General features: G+C 63.7%; 1 protein-coding gene across 2 annotated transcripts; it reads left to right on the top strand.

Moving 5' to 3' along the window:
* Positions 1-5,413: 5,413 nt before the first annotated feature.
* Positions 5,414-14,179, top strand: RABGGTA (Rab geranylgeranyltransferase subunit alpha). 2 transcript variants are annotated; one of them, XM_029078433.1, is made up of 16 exons: positions 5,414-5,448; positions 7,802-7,912; positions 8,434-8,558; positions 8,653-8,840; positions 9,437-9,640; positions 9,798-9,881; positions 10,999-11,081; positions 11,191-11,292; positions 11,406-11,511; positions 11,954-12,005; positions 12,116-12,204; positions 12,318-12,406; positions 12,512-12,628; positions 12,829-12,942; positions 13,292-13,379; positions 13,921-14,179. In XM_029078433.1, exons 1-16 carry the CDS (start codon positions 5,446-5,448, stop codon positions 14,067-14,069), a joined length of 1,704 nt encoding a protein of 567 aa, XP_028934266.1. In that variant the 5' UTR covers positions 5,414-5,445; the 3' UTR covers positions 14,070-14,179. The 2 variants fall into 2 exon arrangements, with proteins under 2 accessions (XP_028934266.1, XP_028934265.1); XM_029078432.2 differs by lacking the exon at positions 5,414-5,448 and having other exon boundaries at positions 7,537-7,912.
* Positions 14,180-15,467: the final 1,288 nt, after the last annotated feature.

Below are 15,467 nucleotides of genomic sequence, written 5' to 3'. Positions count from 1 at the left end.
GAGGTCTCCCTGGCCACCGCTCCGGTGGAAGACAGGACGGGGGTGGATGAAAGACCCGCGGGGGGACAGAGCAGGGACCACAGCACACAGTAAGTGCTCGATAAATACGGCCGAGGGAGGGGCAAAGGAAGTTTCCTGCATAAGGGGCTGCGGCTCCCCTCTTCGGTTCATTCATCCGATTGTCTTTATTGAGCGCTTACTCTGCTCAGAGCACTGCACTACTGCTTGGGAGAGTACAATATTCATGCGGTCATATTTATTAAGTGCAGAGCACTCTACTAAGTGCTTCGGCGGGTGCGGTACCACAGTAAACAGTGAAATTCCCTGGCCACGGCAAGTTTACAGTCTAGAGGGGAAAGAGGCGTGAATATAAATCAATACCTGACAGGTATGGACGTAAGTAGGGGAGGGAGGAGGAGGAAAGGGAGCAAATCAGGGCGACGGAGAAGGGAGCGGGAGACGAAAAGCGGGGCTCTTGGAGATGGGCCAATAAGCAGACACGTTCCCTGCCCTCTGCTTGGGGTCTCTGTCCCGATTGCCGCCACCCCCCGCCACCCCGCTGGCTAGGGAGCGGTGTGGGGAAGGCATGACTGGGCGGGAGGAGCGAGGGGGTTGCGCTGCAGGCCCAGGGAAGGCCGGCACGGAGCCTTCCCTGGTGCGAGCGGCATCACCGTCTGCTCACGGGACGGCGGAAACGCCGGCCGACAGGCTCTCCCCGTCACTCATCCCAACTGAGACTTTAAATCCCCCAGTAATCCCCACCTCCCTCCGCCCCTGGGAGCGGCCTGCCCCAGAACCTCCCGCTCTGGCCGAGACGCCCCCCGCTCCCCGCCGGGGCCGAAACCACCGGCCCCCCCCCCCCCCCGAACGTCGGTGCCCTTCCCACCCCTCGAGGCGGGATGGCTCCCCTCAGCCCCCCGTCGGCCCTCAGACGGAGGGGCCGGGCCCCGGCTTGCCCGCTCGCCACGGTCGGCCGGTCCCCCCGCCCTGCCGGCTGGCTGGCCGGAGAGGTTTTTCTGGCTCTTCAACCCCTTTCCCTTTCTCGGCTCCCCCGGCTCTCTCTCGGGATGCCCCTGAGTCACCCCGGGCCGGCCGGCCGGCCCTCCCCGCGCCCACTCTCCCTTTCCCTCCCCCTCCGGGTCCCCACCCCTCCTTGTGATTCAACCCCGCGGCCTCCTCCTCGCCTTCGCCTCCTTCCCTCGGCGCCCCAGCTCCTCCGCTGGCCGCCGGCCACCACCGGCCCGTCGGCCGGGGGCCGGGGACGCCTTACTCTACGCAGAGCACCGTCCCGAGCGCTTGGGAGGGTACAGCGATACAGACACGTCCCCTGCCCACGACCGACGTACGGTCAAGAGGGTCGATGCTCGTGTCTGTGGCATTTCGTAAGCGCTTACTCCGAGCCGAGCGCTGCGCTTAGCGCCGGGATTAATACGGGATAATCAGGTTGGACACGGTCCTTGCCTCACGGCCCAAGTGGGAGGGAGAACTGGTTTTGAATCCCCATTTTAGAAAGGAAACTGAGGCACAGAGAGGGGAAGAGATAATAATAACGTTAGTGTTTGTTAAGCACTTACTATACGCGGAGCACTGTTCTAAGCGCTGGGGGAGATAAAGGGTGAGCAGGTTGTCCCACGTGAGGCTCACGGTTCATCCCCATTTTCCAGATGAGGTATCTGAGGCCCAGAGAAGCCAAGTGACTTGCCCACAGTCACACAGCTGGCAAGTGGCAGAGTGGGGATTCGAACCCATGCCCTCTGACTCCCAAGCCCGGGCTCCTTCCACTGAGCCATGCTGCTGTGCCCCAGGTCGCACGACAGGCAAGTAGAGGAGGCTGTAGAGGAACTCGGGTTCCCCGAGAAGCAGCGTGGCCTAGTGGATAGAGCGCGGGCCTGGGAGTCAGAAGGACCCGGGTTCCAATGCCGACTCCGCCATTTGTCTGCTGGGTGACCTCAGGCACGTCACTTCGCTTCTCTGTGCCTCAGTGACCTCATCTGTAAAACGGGGATGGAGACTGGGAGCCCCTCGTGGGACGGGGACCGATTCGCTTGCACGCTTAGTACGGTGCTGGGCGCATAGTAAGCGCTTAACAAGTACCATAAAAGAAAACTCAGGTCTGATGGGAGGGAGGGAGGTTATTTCCCTCAGGAAAGCCATCCTCTACCCGCTCCTGTTCTGCCACCGGGGAGGCCGGCGTAGGACCAAGGACCCGAGGCCGCCGAGGGCCGGTCCGCCGGTCCCCTGAGGGGCGCCTGGCCGGGTCTGCCCCGCCTTCACGCCGCCGACCGCCTGGGCCGGCAGCGGCTCCACATGCCCCCGTCCCCCTCTTCCTCCTCTCCTCCACGCCATAGCCTCCCCCGCGTCCCCGGGCGGCGTCCACCAGCGGGCCCGGCCCCGTGTCCGCCCCACCCTCCTCGCTCCTCTCCTGGGGCGCTCCCTCGCCGGGTTTCAATCCCTCCCCGCGCCCAGCAGCCTCCCCGGTTTGACCTCCCCGGTCCTGACCTCGGGACCTGCCCCTTCCCCTGGGTGGCGTCCACGTCATCGCCCTCCCTTCGCACCTTCTCCTTTCCCAGCTCCCCTTCCCCGGCCTCCTTCCCGCCCAAGCTAGCAACGGTGTGGCCATTTTGGATCTCTTTCTTTCTCGCCCCCTCATCGCCTCCCCGGCTCTCTCTGCCATCTCCTCCTTCATCCGGTCCGTTCTCACAGTCCCTGCCGCGGTAATTAGCCTCCCCGCCGTTCTCCCTGCCTTCCCTTTCCATCCCCTTCTCCTCCTCTCCTGACCGAGTCTCCGACCGTCTCTCTAATCTGTTGCGTGACGTTGGGCAAGTCGCTTCACTCCTCTGGGCCTCAGTTCCCTCATCTGTAAAATGGGGATTGAGACTGTGAGCCCCATGGGGGACAGGGACTGTATCCAACCTGATTAGCTTGGATCTCCCCCGGCGTTTAGAACAGTGCCTGGCACGTAGGAAGCGCTTAACCAATACAATCAAATAAAGCCTCCCGCCTCCCGTCTCCCACCCCACCGCTCCCAGTGCCTGCACAGTGACTGACCAAAAGCGGCATTAAGTCGCTAGCTCGGGCACATCGATCAATCGTATTGACTGAGAACTTACTATGTGCAGAGCACTGTACTAAGCGCTCGGCAGAGTAAACTACAACCGAATTAGCAGGTATTTTCCCTGCCCATTAGGCTGCAGCCCTGACTGGGGACCAGACCTGGAAGGCAGATGCTCCCTTTCATTTCTCTTTCCGCCTCCTCCCTTCAACTCCTCTTCCTAGTAATGATAATAATTATGATTATTATTATGGCATTTGCTAAGCGCTCACTATGTGCCAGGCACCGTTCTAAGCGCCGGGATAGGTCCAGGTTAATCACGTTGGACACCGTCCCTGTCCTGCACGGGGCTCACAGTCTTAATCCCCTTTTCATTCATTCGATTGTATTTATTAAGCACTTACTGAGTGCAGAGCACTGTACTGAGCGCTTGGGAAAGTTCAATACAGCAATAAAGCGTGACGGTCCCTGCCCACAACGAGCTCACAGTCTGGGAGGGGCCGGGGGGGGGGGGGATGACACAGACATCAATATAAATAAATAAAATGACAGATCTGGACATAAGTGGGGCGGCGACGGGGGAAGAGCAAAGAGAGCGAGTCAGGGCGATGCAGGAGGGAGTGGGAGATGAGGAAAAAGTAGGGCTTAGTCTGGGAAGGCCTCTTGGAGGAGGTGGGCCTTCATAATGAGAAGCGGCGGGGCTCAGTGGAAAGGGCGTGGGCTTTGGAGTCCGAGGTCCTGGGTTCGAATCCCAACTCTGCCACTTGTCAGCTGGGGGACTGTGGGTAAGTCGCTTCACTTCTCTGGGCCTCAGTTACCTCATCTGTAAAATGGGGATTGAGACTGGGAGCCCCACGTGGGACAACCTGATTCCCTTGTGTCTACCCCAGCGCTTAGAACAGTGCTCGGCACAGAGTAAGCGCTTAACAAATACCAACGTTATTATAATGACCATGATGGCATTTGTTAAGCGCTTACTCTGTGCCGAGCACTGTTCTGAGCGCTGGGGTAGATACAGGGTCATCAGGTCGTCCCACGGGGGGGGGGGGGGGCCTCATGGACTTCATCCCCATTTTTACAGATGAGGGAACTGAGGCGCAGAGAAGTGAAGTGTCTTGCCCAAGGTCACACAGCAGACAAGGGGCAGAGCCGGGAATTAAAACCCACGACCTCTGACTCCCAAAGCCCGGGATTTTGTCACTAAGCCACGTTGCTCCGGTGAGGCTTCGAAGGGAAAGAAGGCAGCGTGGCTCAGTGGAAAGAGCCCGGGGTCTGGGAGTCAGAAGGTCGTGGGTTCTAATCCTGGCTCCGCCACATGTCTGTGGGGTGACCTTGGACAAGTCACTTCTCTGGGCCTCAGTCACCTCCTCTGTAAAATGGGGATTCACGACTGGGAGCCTCACATGGGACCACTTGATGACCTCGTATCTCCCCCAGCGCTTAGAACAGTGCTTGGCACAGAGTAAGCGCTTTACAGATACCATCATTATTAGGGGAAGCAGCGTGGCTTAGTGGAAAGCGCACGGGCTTGGGAGTCAGAGGTCATGGGTTCGAATCCCAGCTCTGCCACTTGTCAGCTGTGTGTCTGTGGGCGAGTCACTTCACCTCTCTGGGCCTCAGTGACCTCATCTGTCAAATGGGGATGAAGCCTGGGAGCCTCCCGTGGGACCACCTGATGACCCTGGATCTCCCCCAGCGCTTAGAACAGTGCTTGGCACAGAGTAAGCGCTTAACAAATACCAACATTATTATCATTATTATTAAATAAGGCCCGAGGAGGGAAGTGACCCTCCTTCTCCCAGCCAGACTCCTTCTAAGCCATGGGGGGATTATTTGTCCTCCGACGGCGGCGGGGTGAGGCTGGGGCCGCGCCTTTAAGAGCCGGCGCTCGGCCCCGCCCCCCTCGGGCCTGGGTCCTCCGTGATTGGCTGCCGCAATCCCCCTCCCCCCCCCCCGGAGAGCGCGCGCGCCTCAGCGCCCCTCCGCGCAGCCGCAGGCCGCCTCCCCCCGCCCGCGGCCCTCCCGTGCCTGCCCAGGTTGGTCTCGCCCGCCCCGGGGGTGTCCGGGAGCCCCCGGCCCGGGCCCGTTGGTGTCGCCCATCTCAGGCCGGGCGCGAGCTCTCGGGCGAGCCCATGGGGGGGAGCTCCGCGGGGGGGGGGGGCGGGGAGCGAACCAAACCAGCGCTGCCCGGGGGGAGGGGGGGAGGGCGCCCCGGGAGGAACAGCGGGGAGGCCCATCCCCCCCCCGTCACCGGGGGCCCGGTGCCACTTCCGGGGGGGAGGGGGCGGGGCATCGGGGGGGAGGGGCGCCCCCCCCATAAACATTGTGGTCCCTCCCCCCCCCCAGGCTGCAGTGACCACTCCGGCCCCTCCCCCGCCCTGACCTGCAGCACCATGGTGAGAACCCCTGACCTCTGACCCCTGACCCTCCACTCTCAGGGACCCCCCCCCCCCAGGTGGGCCCTCCAGCCTAGTCCTGCACCTCTAATAATAACGTTGCTATTTGTTAAGCGCTTACTAGTTGCCAAGCACTGGTCGAAGCGCTGCGAGAGATCCAAGGTCCATCAGGTTGTCCCACGTGGGGCTCCCAGTCATTAATCCCCAGTTTACAGATGAGATCACCGAGGCCCGGAGAATAATTATAATAATGATGATGATGGTGGTATTTGTTAAGCGCTTACTCTGTGCCGAGCACTGTACTAAGCGCTGGGGGAGATCCAAGGTCCATCAGGTTGTCCCACGTGGGGCTCCCAGTCATGAATCCCCAGTTTGCAGATTCATTCATTCAATAGTATTTATTGAGCGCTTACTATGTGCAGAGCACTGTACTAAGCGCTTGGGATGAACAAGTCGGCAACAGATAGAGACGGTCCCTGCCGTTTGACGGGCTTACAGTCTAATCAGATGAGATCACTGAGGCCCGGAGAATAATAATAATGATGGTATTTGTTAGGCGCTATGTGCCGAGCACTGTTCTAAGCGCTGGGGGAGATACAAGGTCATCAGGTTGTCCCATGTGAGGCTTCCAGCCATTAATCCCCATTTTCAGTTGACGTGACCGAGGCCCAGAGAATAATAATAATGATGTCGGTGTTTGTTCGGCGCTTACTATGTGCCGAGCACCGCTCTAAGCGCTGGGGGAGATACAAGGTCATCAGGTTGGCCCAGGTGAGGCCCCCAGTCTTCATCCCCATTTGACAGATGAGGGAACTGAGGCACCAGGAAGTGAAGTGACCTGCCGGAAGTCACACAGTCGATAGGTGGCAGAGCCGGGATTAGAACCCACGACCTCTGACTCCCAAGGCCGGGTTCTTTCCACTGAACCACGGTGCCTCTCGTCATAATTATGGTATCTGTTAAGCGCTTACTATGTGCCAGGCACTGTTCAATTCAATAGTATTTATCGAGCGCTTACTATGTGCAGAGCACTGTTCTAAGCGCTGGGGTGGATGCAAGGAAATCGGGTCGGACACAGTCCCTGTCGCAGTCGCTTTTAAGAGATGAGGGAACTGAGGCAGAGAGAAGTGAAGGGACTTGCCCAAGGTCACACAGCGGACGAGCGGCGGAGCCGCGAATGGAACCCATGACCTCCCGACTCCCGGGCTGCGTCCGCTACTGTTCGACACGGCCAAGTGGAAGGAGGACGGGCGTGGGAATCCGAGGAGCTGGGTTCTGATCCAAGCGCCACCACGTGCCCGCTGTGTGACCCTGGGCAGGTCACTTGGCTTCTCTGGGTCTCAGCGTCCTCATCGGTGAGAGGCGGTGTGGTGTCGTGGAGAGAACGCAGATCTGGGTTCTGATCCCCCCCCTCTGCCAGGTGCTTGCTGGGTGATCTTGGGCAAGTCGCTTAACTTGGCGGTGCCTCAACTTCCTCAGCTGTAGATTGGGGATGAAATACGAGAAGCAGCGTGGCTCAGTGGAAAGAGCACGGGCTTTGGAGTCAGAGTTCATGGGTTCGAATCCCGGCTCGGCCACTTGTCAGCTGTGTGACTTTGGGCAAGTCACTTAACTTCTCGGTGCCTCAGTTACCTCATCTGTAAAATGGGGATTAAGACTGTGAGCCCCACGTGGGACGACCTGATTCCCGTGTCTACCCCAGCGCTTAGAACAGTGCTCGGCACATAGTAAGCGCTTAACAAATACCAACAAATACCAACATTACATTACCTGTGGTCCCCCCGCACCACCACCTTAGACTGCGAACCCTAGGAGGGACGGTGACTGGGTCCGACCTTCTCCCTACCTCAGTGCTTAATAATAATAATAATAATATAATGTTGGTATCTGTTAAGCGCCTACTATGTGCAGAGCACTGTTCTAAACGCTGGGGGAGATCCAGGGTCATCAGGTGGTCCCACGGGAGGCTCACAGTTAATCCCCATTTTCCAGATGAGGGGACTGAGGTCCTGAGAAGTGACTTGCCCACGGTCACCCAGCTGACGAGTGGCGGAGCCGGGATTCGAACCCATGACCTCTCACTCTCAAGCCCGTGCTCTTTCCACTGAGCCACGCTGCTTCTCGACATAATGTTGGTCCTCAATACAGTGCTTGGCAGTCAACGAAAATGAGGATTACTGCCGTCGTCATTCCTATTGTTCCCGTAGACGCGGGCCTCGGTTTTCTCTCGGGGTCGGGTCTGTCCTTTCTCCTCGAGCGGGGGGTGATGCCCAGGTGGCCCGGCGCCTGCCCCCCTCCCCACACACCCAGACGCACATTTCCCCCCTCCGACGCCCCGTCCCCTCCGCCTCAGCACGGGCGCTTGAAGGTGAAGACGACAGAAGAGCAGGCGGAAGCCAAGCGGCTGGAGCAGGAGAAGAAGCTGAAGCTCTACCGGGCGTCTACCGGCGCCATCTTCCAGAAGGTAACCCTCTCCTCCGCCCCCGCTCTCCCCGGGACCGCTAGCCCCTCGAGGGCGGGCCGGTGCCTTCTTTCTGAGCCGTGGGAAGAAACATCCCCGGGCTGGGGTGTCGGCGGTCACGGGTTCGAATCCCGGCTCCGCCGCTGGTCAGCTGTGGGCGAGTCGCTTCACTCCTCCGGGCCTCAGTTCCCTCCTCCGTCAAATGGGGATGAAGACGGTGAGCCTCACGTGGGGCCACCTGATGCCCCCGTCTCTCCCCCCAGCGCTCAGAACGGTGCCGGGCACGGAGTAAGCGCTTAACGAATACCAACCTTACCATTATTTCCCGTCGTCTCCGCGCAGCGTCCTGCCCCCAGCGGGTGCTCGGTCGAGTCTTTCGATCGATCCTTTCGATCGATCGGCCCCTCCGGCCTCCGAGGATCCCCACCGGCCCGGCCCTCTCCGGGGGGGCGGGGGGGCGGGGGGCCCGCCGGCGATCCGTCACCCCCTCTGCGCTCCTTCCCTCCCTTCCCCCCCGCGCCCAGCGTCGGGCAGGGCAGCTGGACGAGTCGGTCCTGGAGCTGACCAGCCAGATTCTGGGGGCGAACCCCGACTTCGCCACGCTGTGGAACTGCCGGCGGGAGGTGCTGCTGCAGCTGGAGGCCCAGAAGTGAGGAGGGGGCCGGGGGCGGGGCCGGGGGGGGGACGACGGGGGCGGGGGGGGGGGCCCCCGCGTCCCCCTGACCCCGTCCGGCCGGGCCCAGGTCCCCCGAGGAGTTCGAGACCCTGGCGGCGGCCGAGCTGGGCTTCCTGGAACGCTGCTTGCGGGTCAACCCGAAATCGTACGGCACCTGGCACCACCGCTGCTGGCTGCTGGGCCGCCTGCCCCGGCCCGACTGGGCCCGAGAGCTGGAGCTGTGCGCCCGCTTCCTGGAGAGCGACGAGCGCAACTGTACGTACCGCCGTCCCAGAGACGGCGGCACCCGAGAGTCAGGAGACGCGTTCCCCGCCCGCGGCGAGCTTAGCGTCTAGAGGGGGAGACGGGCAGTAGCGTGAATGAGTAATTTAGCGTAGACGCATTTAAAGATACGGGCGTAAGTGCTTAGCGCGTAAGTTACTCGGGAAGGGTCGGGGTGGGGCGAGCCGCGAGCGTCCAGAGGTCGCGTAGGTGACGCCGGGGGAAGGAGGGCTTGATCGGGGAAGGCCGCGTGGAGGAGAGGTGACCTCAGTTGTGCTCCGTAGGCGGAGGGGGGGGCGGTCCGGCGTCCGCGGACGGGGAGGGTGGGTGCGGGCGAGGGGTCGGCCGCGAGGCGGACGAGGTCGGGGCGAAGTAAGTCGGTGCCGGAGGAGCGGGGCGCCGCAAGCTGGGTCGTAGGGGGAGGTGGCGGCGGACGGGCAGCCGTCGGGGGTCCTCGACGACGGGGGACACGCGGACCGAGCGGCGGCCGGGGGGACCCCCGGCCCGGGAGAGGAGCCGAGGGGGGACGGGAGGCCGGGGGCCGCCGGACGGGGGGGAGGCCCCGGGTGCGAGGTGCCCCTCCCCCGCAGTTCACTGCTGGGATTACCGGCGGTTCGTGGCCGGGCGGGCGGCCGTGCCCCCGGCCGAGGAGCTGGCCTTCAGCGACAGCCTCATCACCCGCAACTTCTCCAACTACTCGTCCTGGCACTACCGCTCCTGCCTGCTGCCCCGGCTGCGGCCCCGGCCCGACCCCCGGCCCCGCGCCCGCCTGCCCGAGGACCTGCTGCTGCGCGGTGAGGGGCGGGGGGGGGGCGGACGGGGGAGACGCCATCCCGGGCTCCGCCCGCCGGTCCCTCCGCTCGGCCGCCGGGCCGGGGATCGGGAGGAAGGGCCGCGGATGGGGCGGGGGGCCGGAGCGGGGGTCGGGACCCCGCCTCTTCGCCCCCGCAGAGCTCGAGCTGGTGCAGAACGCCTTCTTCACCGACCCCAACGACCAGAGCGCCTGGTTCTACCACCGCTGGCTCCTGGGCCGAGGTGAGTCGGGGGCCGGGGGGGCCCGCTCCAGCCTCCCGACCACCCGGCCCCCCGCCGGCCGTCTGCCCTCTCCTCCCGCGACCCCCACCTGCCCGTCTTTACTCCTCCCCGTCCCGCCGACCCTCGCTCGGCACTCTCCGCGCCCTCTCCCCCCCCCCCCCCGCCTTCGGGGCCCGAGCGTCGGGGGGGATCTGGGTTCTGGTCCCGGCTCCGCCACTTGCCCTCGGGGGGGGCCTCGTGCGTGTCATTTCGTTCCTCCGCCTCGATTTCCTCCTCTGGAAAACGGGAAGTAAACGCCCGGTCTTTCCCCTCCCCGCCCCTTGTTTTAGACCGTGAGCCCCGTGCGTCCCGCTTGGTGATCCCGTCTCTATTATAATAGTAGTAATGATTTTAATAATAATGGTACTAAGAGTTTCTTAATGGGCCGAGCGCCGGGGCAGACGGACGAGGATCCGATCGGGCCCGGGCTCGAGCCCACGCTGGGCTCGCGGTCAGAGAAGGAGGGAGGACGGGTAGTGAATCCCCATTTCACAGATGAGGAACTGAGGCCCAGAGAAGGCGGGTAACTTGGCCAAGGTCACCCGGGAAGGAAGTGGCAGAACCGCGGTCTTCTGCCTCCCAGACCCGTGCTCTCTCCACTAGACCGTGGAGCGCTCGGCCCACGGCGGGGCTTAACGGATACCGCGGTTATAGCGGCGATCGCCACTGTCACCGTTAATAATAGTAAACGCAAGCCACTTCCTCCACGAGGGCTTCCCCGAGGAGCGCGACGTCGGTCAGGCGAGGCCCTCGCCCGCCTCAGCTCTCCTCTGTCCTTACCCGCCCGCGGGTGTCGATTCGTGCATTCCCTTTCTCGCGTTCCCTGAGCGACGGGAAGCCCCCAGAGGATGGGGACGGCTAAACGGTCGGCCGGTCGTATTTACCGAGCGCTCACCGTGTGCAGAGCACTGTAACGGGCGCCTGGGAAAGGACGTCGCCGCGGGAAACGGACACGACGAGCTTCCGGTCCAGAGGGGGGCTCGTCCCAAGACCGGGGGCGAAGGGGGCCGGGCGGGTCCGGATAGGCCGGGGTCCCCGCCGCCCCCCGGCCCAGTGTCCCCTGCTCTCCCGCCCGCAGCCGACCCCCAGGATGCCGTGCTCTGCCTCCACGTGAGCCGCGACGACGCTTGTCTGACGGTCGGCTTCTCCCGGCCCCTCGCCGTGAGTGCCACCCCTCTCCCCGGCGGGGCTCGGTGTGCGCCACGTACCCCCGGCCGGGCACGTGTCCGGGCGCGTCCCTGACGCGCGCCCCCCGGGTGTCCCCCCGCAGGTGGGCCCCGGAGCGGAGCGTCTGCTGCTCCTGGTGGACGAGTCCCCCCTGGCCGTGGAGTGGAGGACCCCGGATGGCAGGAACGGGCCCGGCAACGTCTGGGTATCCCCGGGCTGGGGACGGGGCGAGGGGCCGGGGTTCGAGCCGGGCAGGGAGGGGAGCGGGCAGGGCGTGGGGGGTCGAGGTCACATGAGGCGTCCTCGACCCCGCCCCAGCTGTGTGACCTGCCGGCCGCCTCCCTGAACGACCAGTGGCCCCAGCACACGTTCCGCCTGCTGTGGAGAGGGGGAGACGCGCAGAAGGAGTGCGTGCTCTTTAAAGGTGCCTGCCCGCCCCGCCCCACCCGACTGTCCTGCCCCCGGCTGGCCCGTCCCCCTTCAGAACCTCAACTGAAAGTCCGTCTCCTCCAAGAGGCCTTCCCTGACTAAGCCCTCCTTTCCTCTCCTCCCACTCCCTTCTGCGTCGCCCCGCCTGGCTCCCTTATTCATCCCCCGGCCCGGCCCCACGGCCCTTCTCTACCTAGCTGTAATCTGTCGATTTAATTGACGTCTCCCTCCCCGTCGGGACCGTGAGCTCGTCACGGGCAGGGAATGTGTCGGTTTATTGGCGCGTCGTCCTCTCCCGGACGCTTAGTACAGTGCAGTGCACGCAGTAAGTGCTCAGTAGATAGGATAGACCGACCGACCATCCCCTCAGAGCCGTCCCGGCTGAACGGCCGTCCCCCCGGCTCACCTCGCCGCCCCCCGCTCTGACCCACCCCCAGGCCGCCGGGAGGGCTGGTGCAGGGACTCGGCCACGGACGAGCAGCTGTTCAGGTGACGGGACGCTGGAAGGGCTCCGGGGGAAGGGCGGGGGGCTCAGAAGGCCCTGGGGAGGCGGGGAGGGGGCCGGGGCGACGCCCTCGAGCCTCCCCCACGGTCCCCAGGTGCGAGCTGTCGGCGGAGAAGTCCACGGTGCTCCAGTCGGAGCTGGAGTCCTGCAAGCAGCTCCAGGAGCTGGAGCCGGGCAACAAATGTGAGCCTCCGCCGAGCCCCCCGGGCAGGTTGCGGGGGGCGGAGGGGCCGGGGGCCGGGGGGGTGGTCCAGGGGAAGAGCCGGGGAAAAGCCATTCCTCTGCCCCGGCCCCAGGGTGCCTGCTGACCATCATCCTGCTCATGCGGGCACTGGACCCCCTGGTCTACGAGCAGGAGACGCTGCAGTATTTCCAGACCCTCAAGGTGAGCACCTTCTTGGGAGGGGGGCAGCTGGGGGGGGGGGGGTCGGGCCCCAGCGGGTGGGGGTGCGGGGGACGGCCCTCAGCCCCGCTTCCCTCCCCCTCCCAGGCGGTGGACCCGATGCGGGCCGCCTACCTGGACGACCTGCGCAGCAAGTTCCTGGTGGAGAACAGCGTGCTGAAGATGGAGTACGCCGAGGTGCGCGTCCTCGACCTGGCACACAAGGTACGTCGACCCCAGCCCCCCCGTCTCCATCGACCCCGTCCCCTCGGACTCGGAGAAGCCCCCCTCCTTTACCCCCTTAGCGCTTTACCCTCTGCACTCCCCTCCTCTCCCTTCCTCGACCTCCTTCTCCGGGAAACCAGGGTTGAGGGGAAAGAGGCCCCGGCCCACGCCAGCCCCCCCGGCCCCGCTGTCCCCCCCAGGACCTGACCGTGCTCTGCCACCTGGACCAGCTGCTGCTGGTCACTCACCTCAACCTGTCGCACAACCAGCTGCGCTCCCTGCCCCCGGCCCTAGCTGTGCTGCGCTGCCTTGAGGTAAGAGACCCCCCCTCTCTCCGCCCTCCCGCCGCCACGGCCGAGGGAGCCCCTCCTCCCCGAGGATCCGCCTGCAGCGTGGCTTAGCGGAAAGAGCCTGAGGTCGGGGGTTCCGATGTGTGACCTCGGGCCAGTCGCTTCACTTCCCCGGGCCTCGGTGCCCTCCTCTTGTCAATTGGGGATGAAGCCGGTGAGCCCCACCTGACGACCTCGTATCCACCCCGGCGCTTAGAACGGTGCTCGGCGCATCGTAAGCGCTTAACAGATACCGTCGTCGTCATTATCAGCTCCGCCTTCGACTGCCCTGTCCCAACCCTCCCGCCCCACATCCTTTCCCGACCCCCCGCAGGTGCTGCAGGCCGACGGGAACGCTGTCGAGTCCCTGGAAGGAGCCGCGAACCTGCCCCGCCTGCGGGAACTCTCCCTGTGTGACAACCGTATCCTGACCTCTCTGACCCTCTCCCAGAACACGGCGGGGCTCCCTCCGGGACGCCGAGGGGAACGGTGGCGGGGGACGGAAGCCTGGTCCTGCCAGCTTCAGGAGGTCGTTAGCATTTATTTGCCTAAGGGATGAGTCAGTCTCCTTCGCCCGGCTTTAGGTGGCATCCAGTCGCTTAGGTATCTTCAGGAAGTGCGGGGAAAGAGGCCGGCAGAAACCGAGGCAGTGACACAGAGACGCCTCCCTCCCCCGTCACACGCTCCCAAACCTCTTCGGAGCCGTAAAACTCCATCACGAAATCTCAGAGCGGAAGAGTCCGGGCTGATGCAACGCGGGCATCCCCGGCACCCGTCCTCTGCCGGGAGCCGGCGAGGGGTGGGGTGGGAAACGCGGGATCAATGGGGTAAGCTGTCCTCTGACGGCACGGCCGAGGGCGGGGGTTCTCGGGGTCAACCGAGGTGGAATGGGGGGGGGGGGGCGGCCCCGGGGGATCGCGGGCCCCTTACCGCGCCCGCTTTTCCTTGACTCCCGACGCCCAGGCCTCCGGCATCCCTCGGCCCTCCTGCCGCTGGCCTCCTGTCCCAATCTGACCCTCCTCAACCTGCAGGGCAACCCGCTGTGCCGGGCAGCCGGGGTTGAGGAGGAGCTGAGGGTGCTGCTGCCAAAGGTGGCGACCATCCTCACCTGACGCCCCTGCCTGCCCGCTCCCCGTCCCCTCTCCCCCCTTTCCCCCCCCAGCACTTTAACTTATTCGGAGGCGGAGACTGAATAAAGAACGGAGAAGGCTCTCTGCCCGCCGCTGCTCGGGCTCGCTGACTCCTAACTAGGGGAGGGGAGAGTGATGGTGGGTCTAGGCCGGGGGAGAGTGAAGGGGATGACTAATAAGAAGAAGAATGGTTTTCATTAAGCGCTTACTGTGTGTCGGGCACCGTACTGAGCGCCGGGCTGGATACGAGCAAATCAGGGTGGTCACGTGGACCTCACAGTCCCGATCCCCATTCGACAGATGAAGTAACCGAGGCACGGAGAGTAGTAATCGTAACACTAGTTGTTAAGCGCTTACTGCGGGCCAGGAGCCGTACCGAGCGTTGGGGGAGGTTCCGACCAAATGGGGTTGGACGTAGTCCCCGGGGCTCCCAGCCTCAATCGCCGTTTGACAGATGAGGGAACTGAGGCCCAGAGAAGTGAAGTGACTTGCTCAAGGTCGCACGGCAGGCAAGTGGCGGGGTCGGGATTAGAACCCAAGACCCACGAGGGCAGGGGAGAGTGAAGGTGAGACTCAGCCGGGAGGGTGGGGTCGGGTGGGGCGAGGAGGGGGGAGGTCCTGGCCCTTCATTTTGGGGGTGATGGGGGAGACCCCCTGAATCCCAGCCTTCAGAAGCCAACCCCAGGCCCTGCTCCCATTCTGAGTCTCCTGCGCCCTCACCCACCCCCTCCTCCTTTATTAGTAATAATAATAATAATAGCAATTATTATGGCATTTGCGGAGTGCTATTGCGTCGAGCACCGTACTAAGCACCGGAGTAGAAGAAATACAATCAGACCGGGTACGGGCCCCGTCCCACCTGGGGATCCCAGTCTAAGGAGGACGGGTATTTCACCCCCACCTTACAAGGAAACTGAGGCGACGAGAAAAGTTAAACGACTTGCCCGCGGTCACACGCCGCACTTTTACCGTCACACGTTTAATGCAGAATCCAGAGCCGCGGAGCTGAGACCAGATAGGGTCTCTTTTTCCTCCTTAGAAGCTGAACGCGCACCCCGGAGGGGGGTCCCTAACCCTAAGGCTTCCTGTTCTGGACCCCAGCGCTTATCATCAGCCACCACCCTACTCCCTCCTTCCACCCCAGCTCCTCCCTCCCCAACTATGCTCTCTTTAGCTTCCCAAACCATAAATCATCCTTGGTCCGGGACGAGACTCAAGGGCAGCGGCTGGGCGGGGAAGGACACGGGGGGGTCAGCGCAACCGAGTCAGGCCCTGGCAGGGGGAAGGGGGGACAGAGGAGGTGCGAGACGTGAGACTGCGACCCCGGGGTCAGGGGGTGCAGCTGGGGGCCCGGCGAGGGCAGACGCGCTCCCCGGACGG

The sequence above is a fragment of the Ornithorhynchus anatinus genome, chromosome 13 (assembly GCF_004115215.2).
Source record: "Ornithorhynchus anatinus isolate Pmale09 chromosome 13, mOrnAna1.pri.v4, whole genome shotgun sequence".
In the NCBI taxonomy this organism is placed as follows: Eukaryota; Metazoa; Chordata; class Mammalia; order Monotremata; family Ornithorhynchidae; genus Ornithorhynchus; species Ornithorhynchus anatinus.
Note: the sequence above shows the minus strand (reverse complement) of the source record. Positions and strands in the feature narration are given on the sequence as shown.

What these genes read in the sequence shown, in the direction of transcription:
- RABGGTA (XM_029078432.2), top strand. Translation starts at nt 7,616, where the DNA reads ATGAGGATTACTGCCGTCGTCATTCCTATTGTTCCCGTAGACGCGGGC. An exon ending in GGAGTGCGTGCTCTTTAAAG is followed by an intron (nt 11,512 to 11,953) that starts GTGCCTGCCCGC and finishes ACCCACCCCCAG; the next exon opens with GCCGCCGGGAGGGCTGGTGC. An exon ending in ACTCTCCCTGTGTGACAACC is followed by an intron (nt 13,380 to 13,920) that starts GTATCCTGACCT and finishes CCCGACGCCCAG; the next exon opens with GCCTCCGGCATCCCTCGGCC.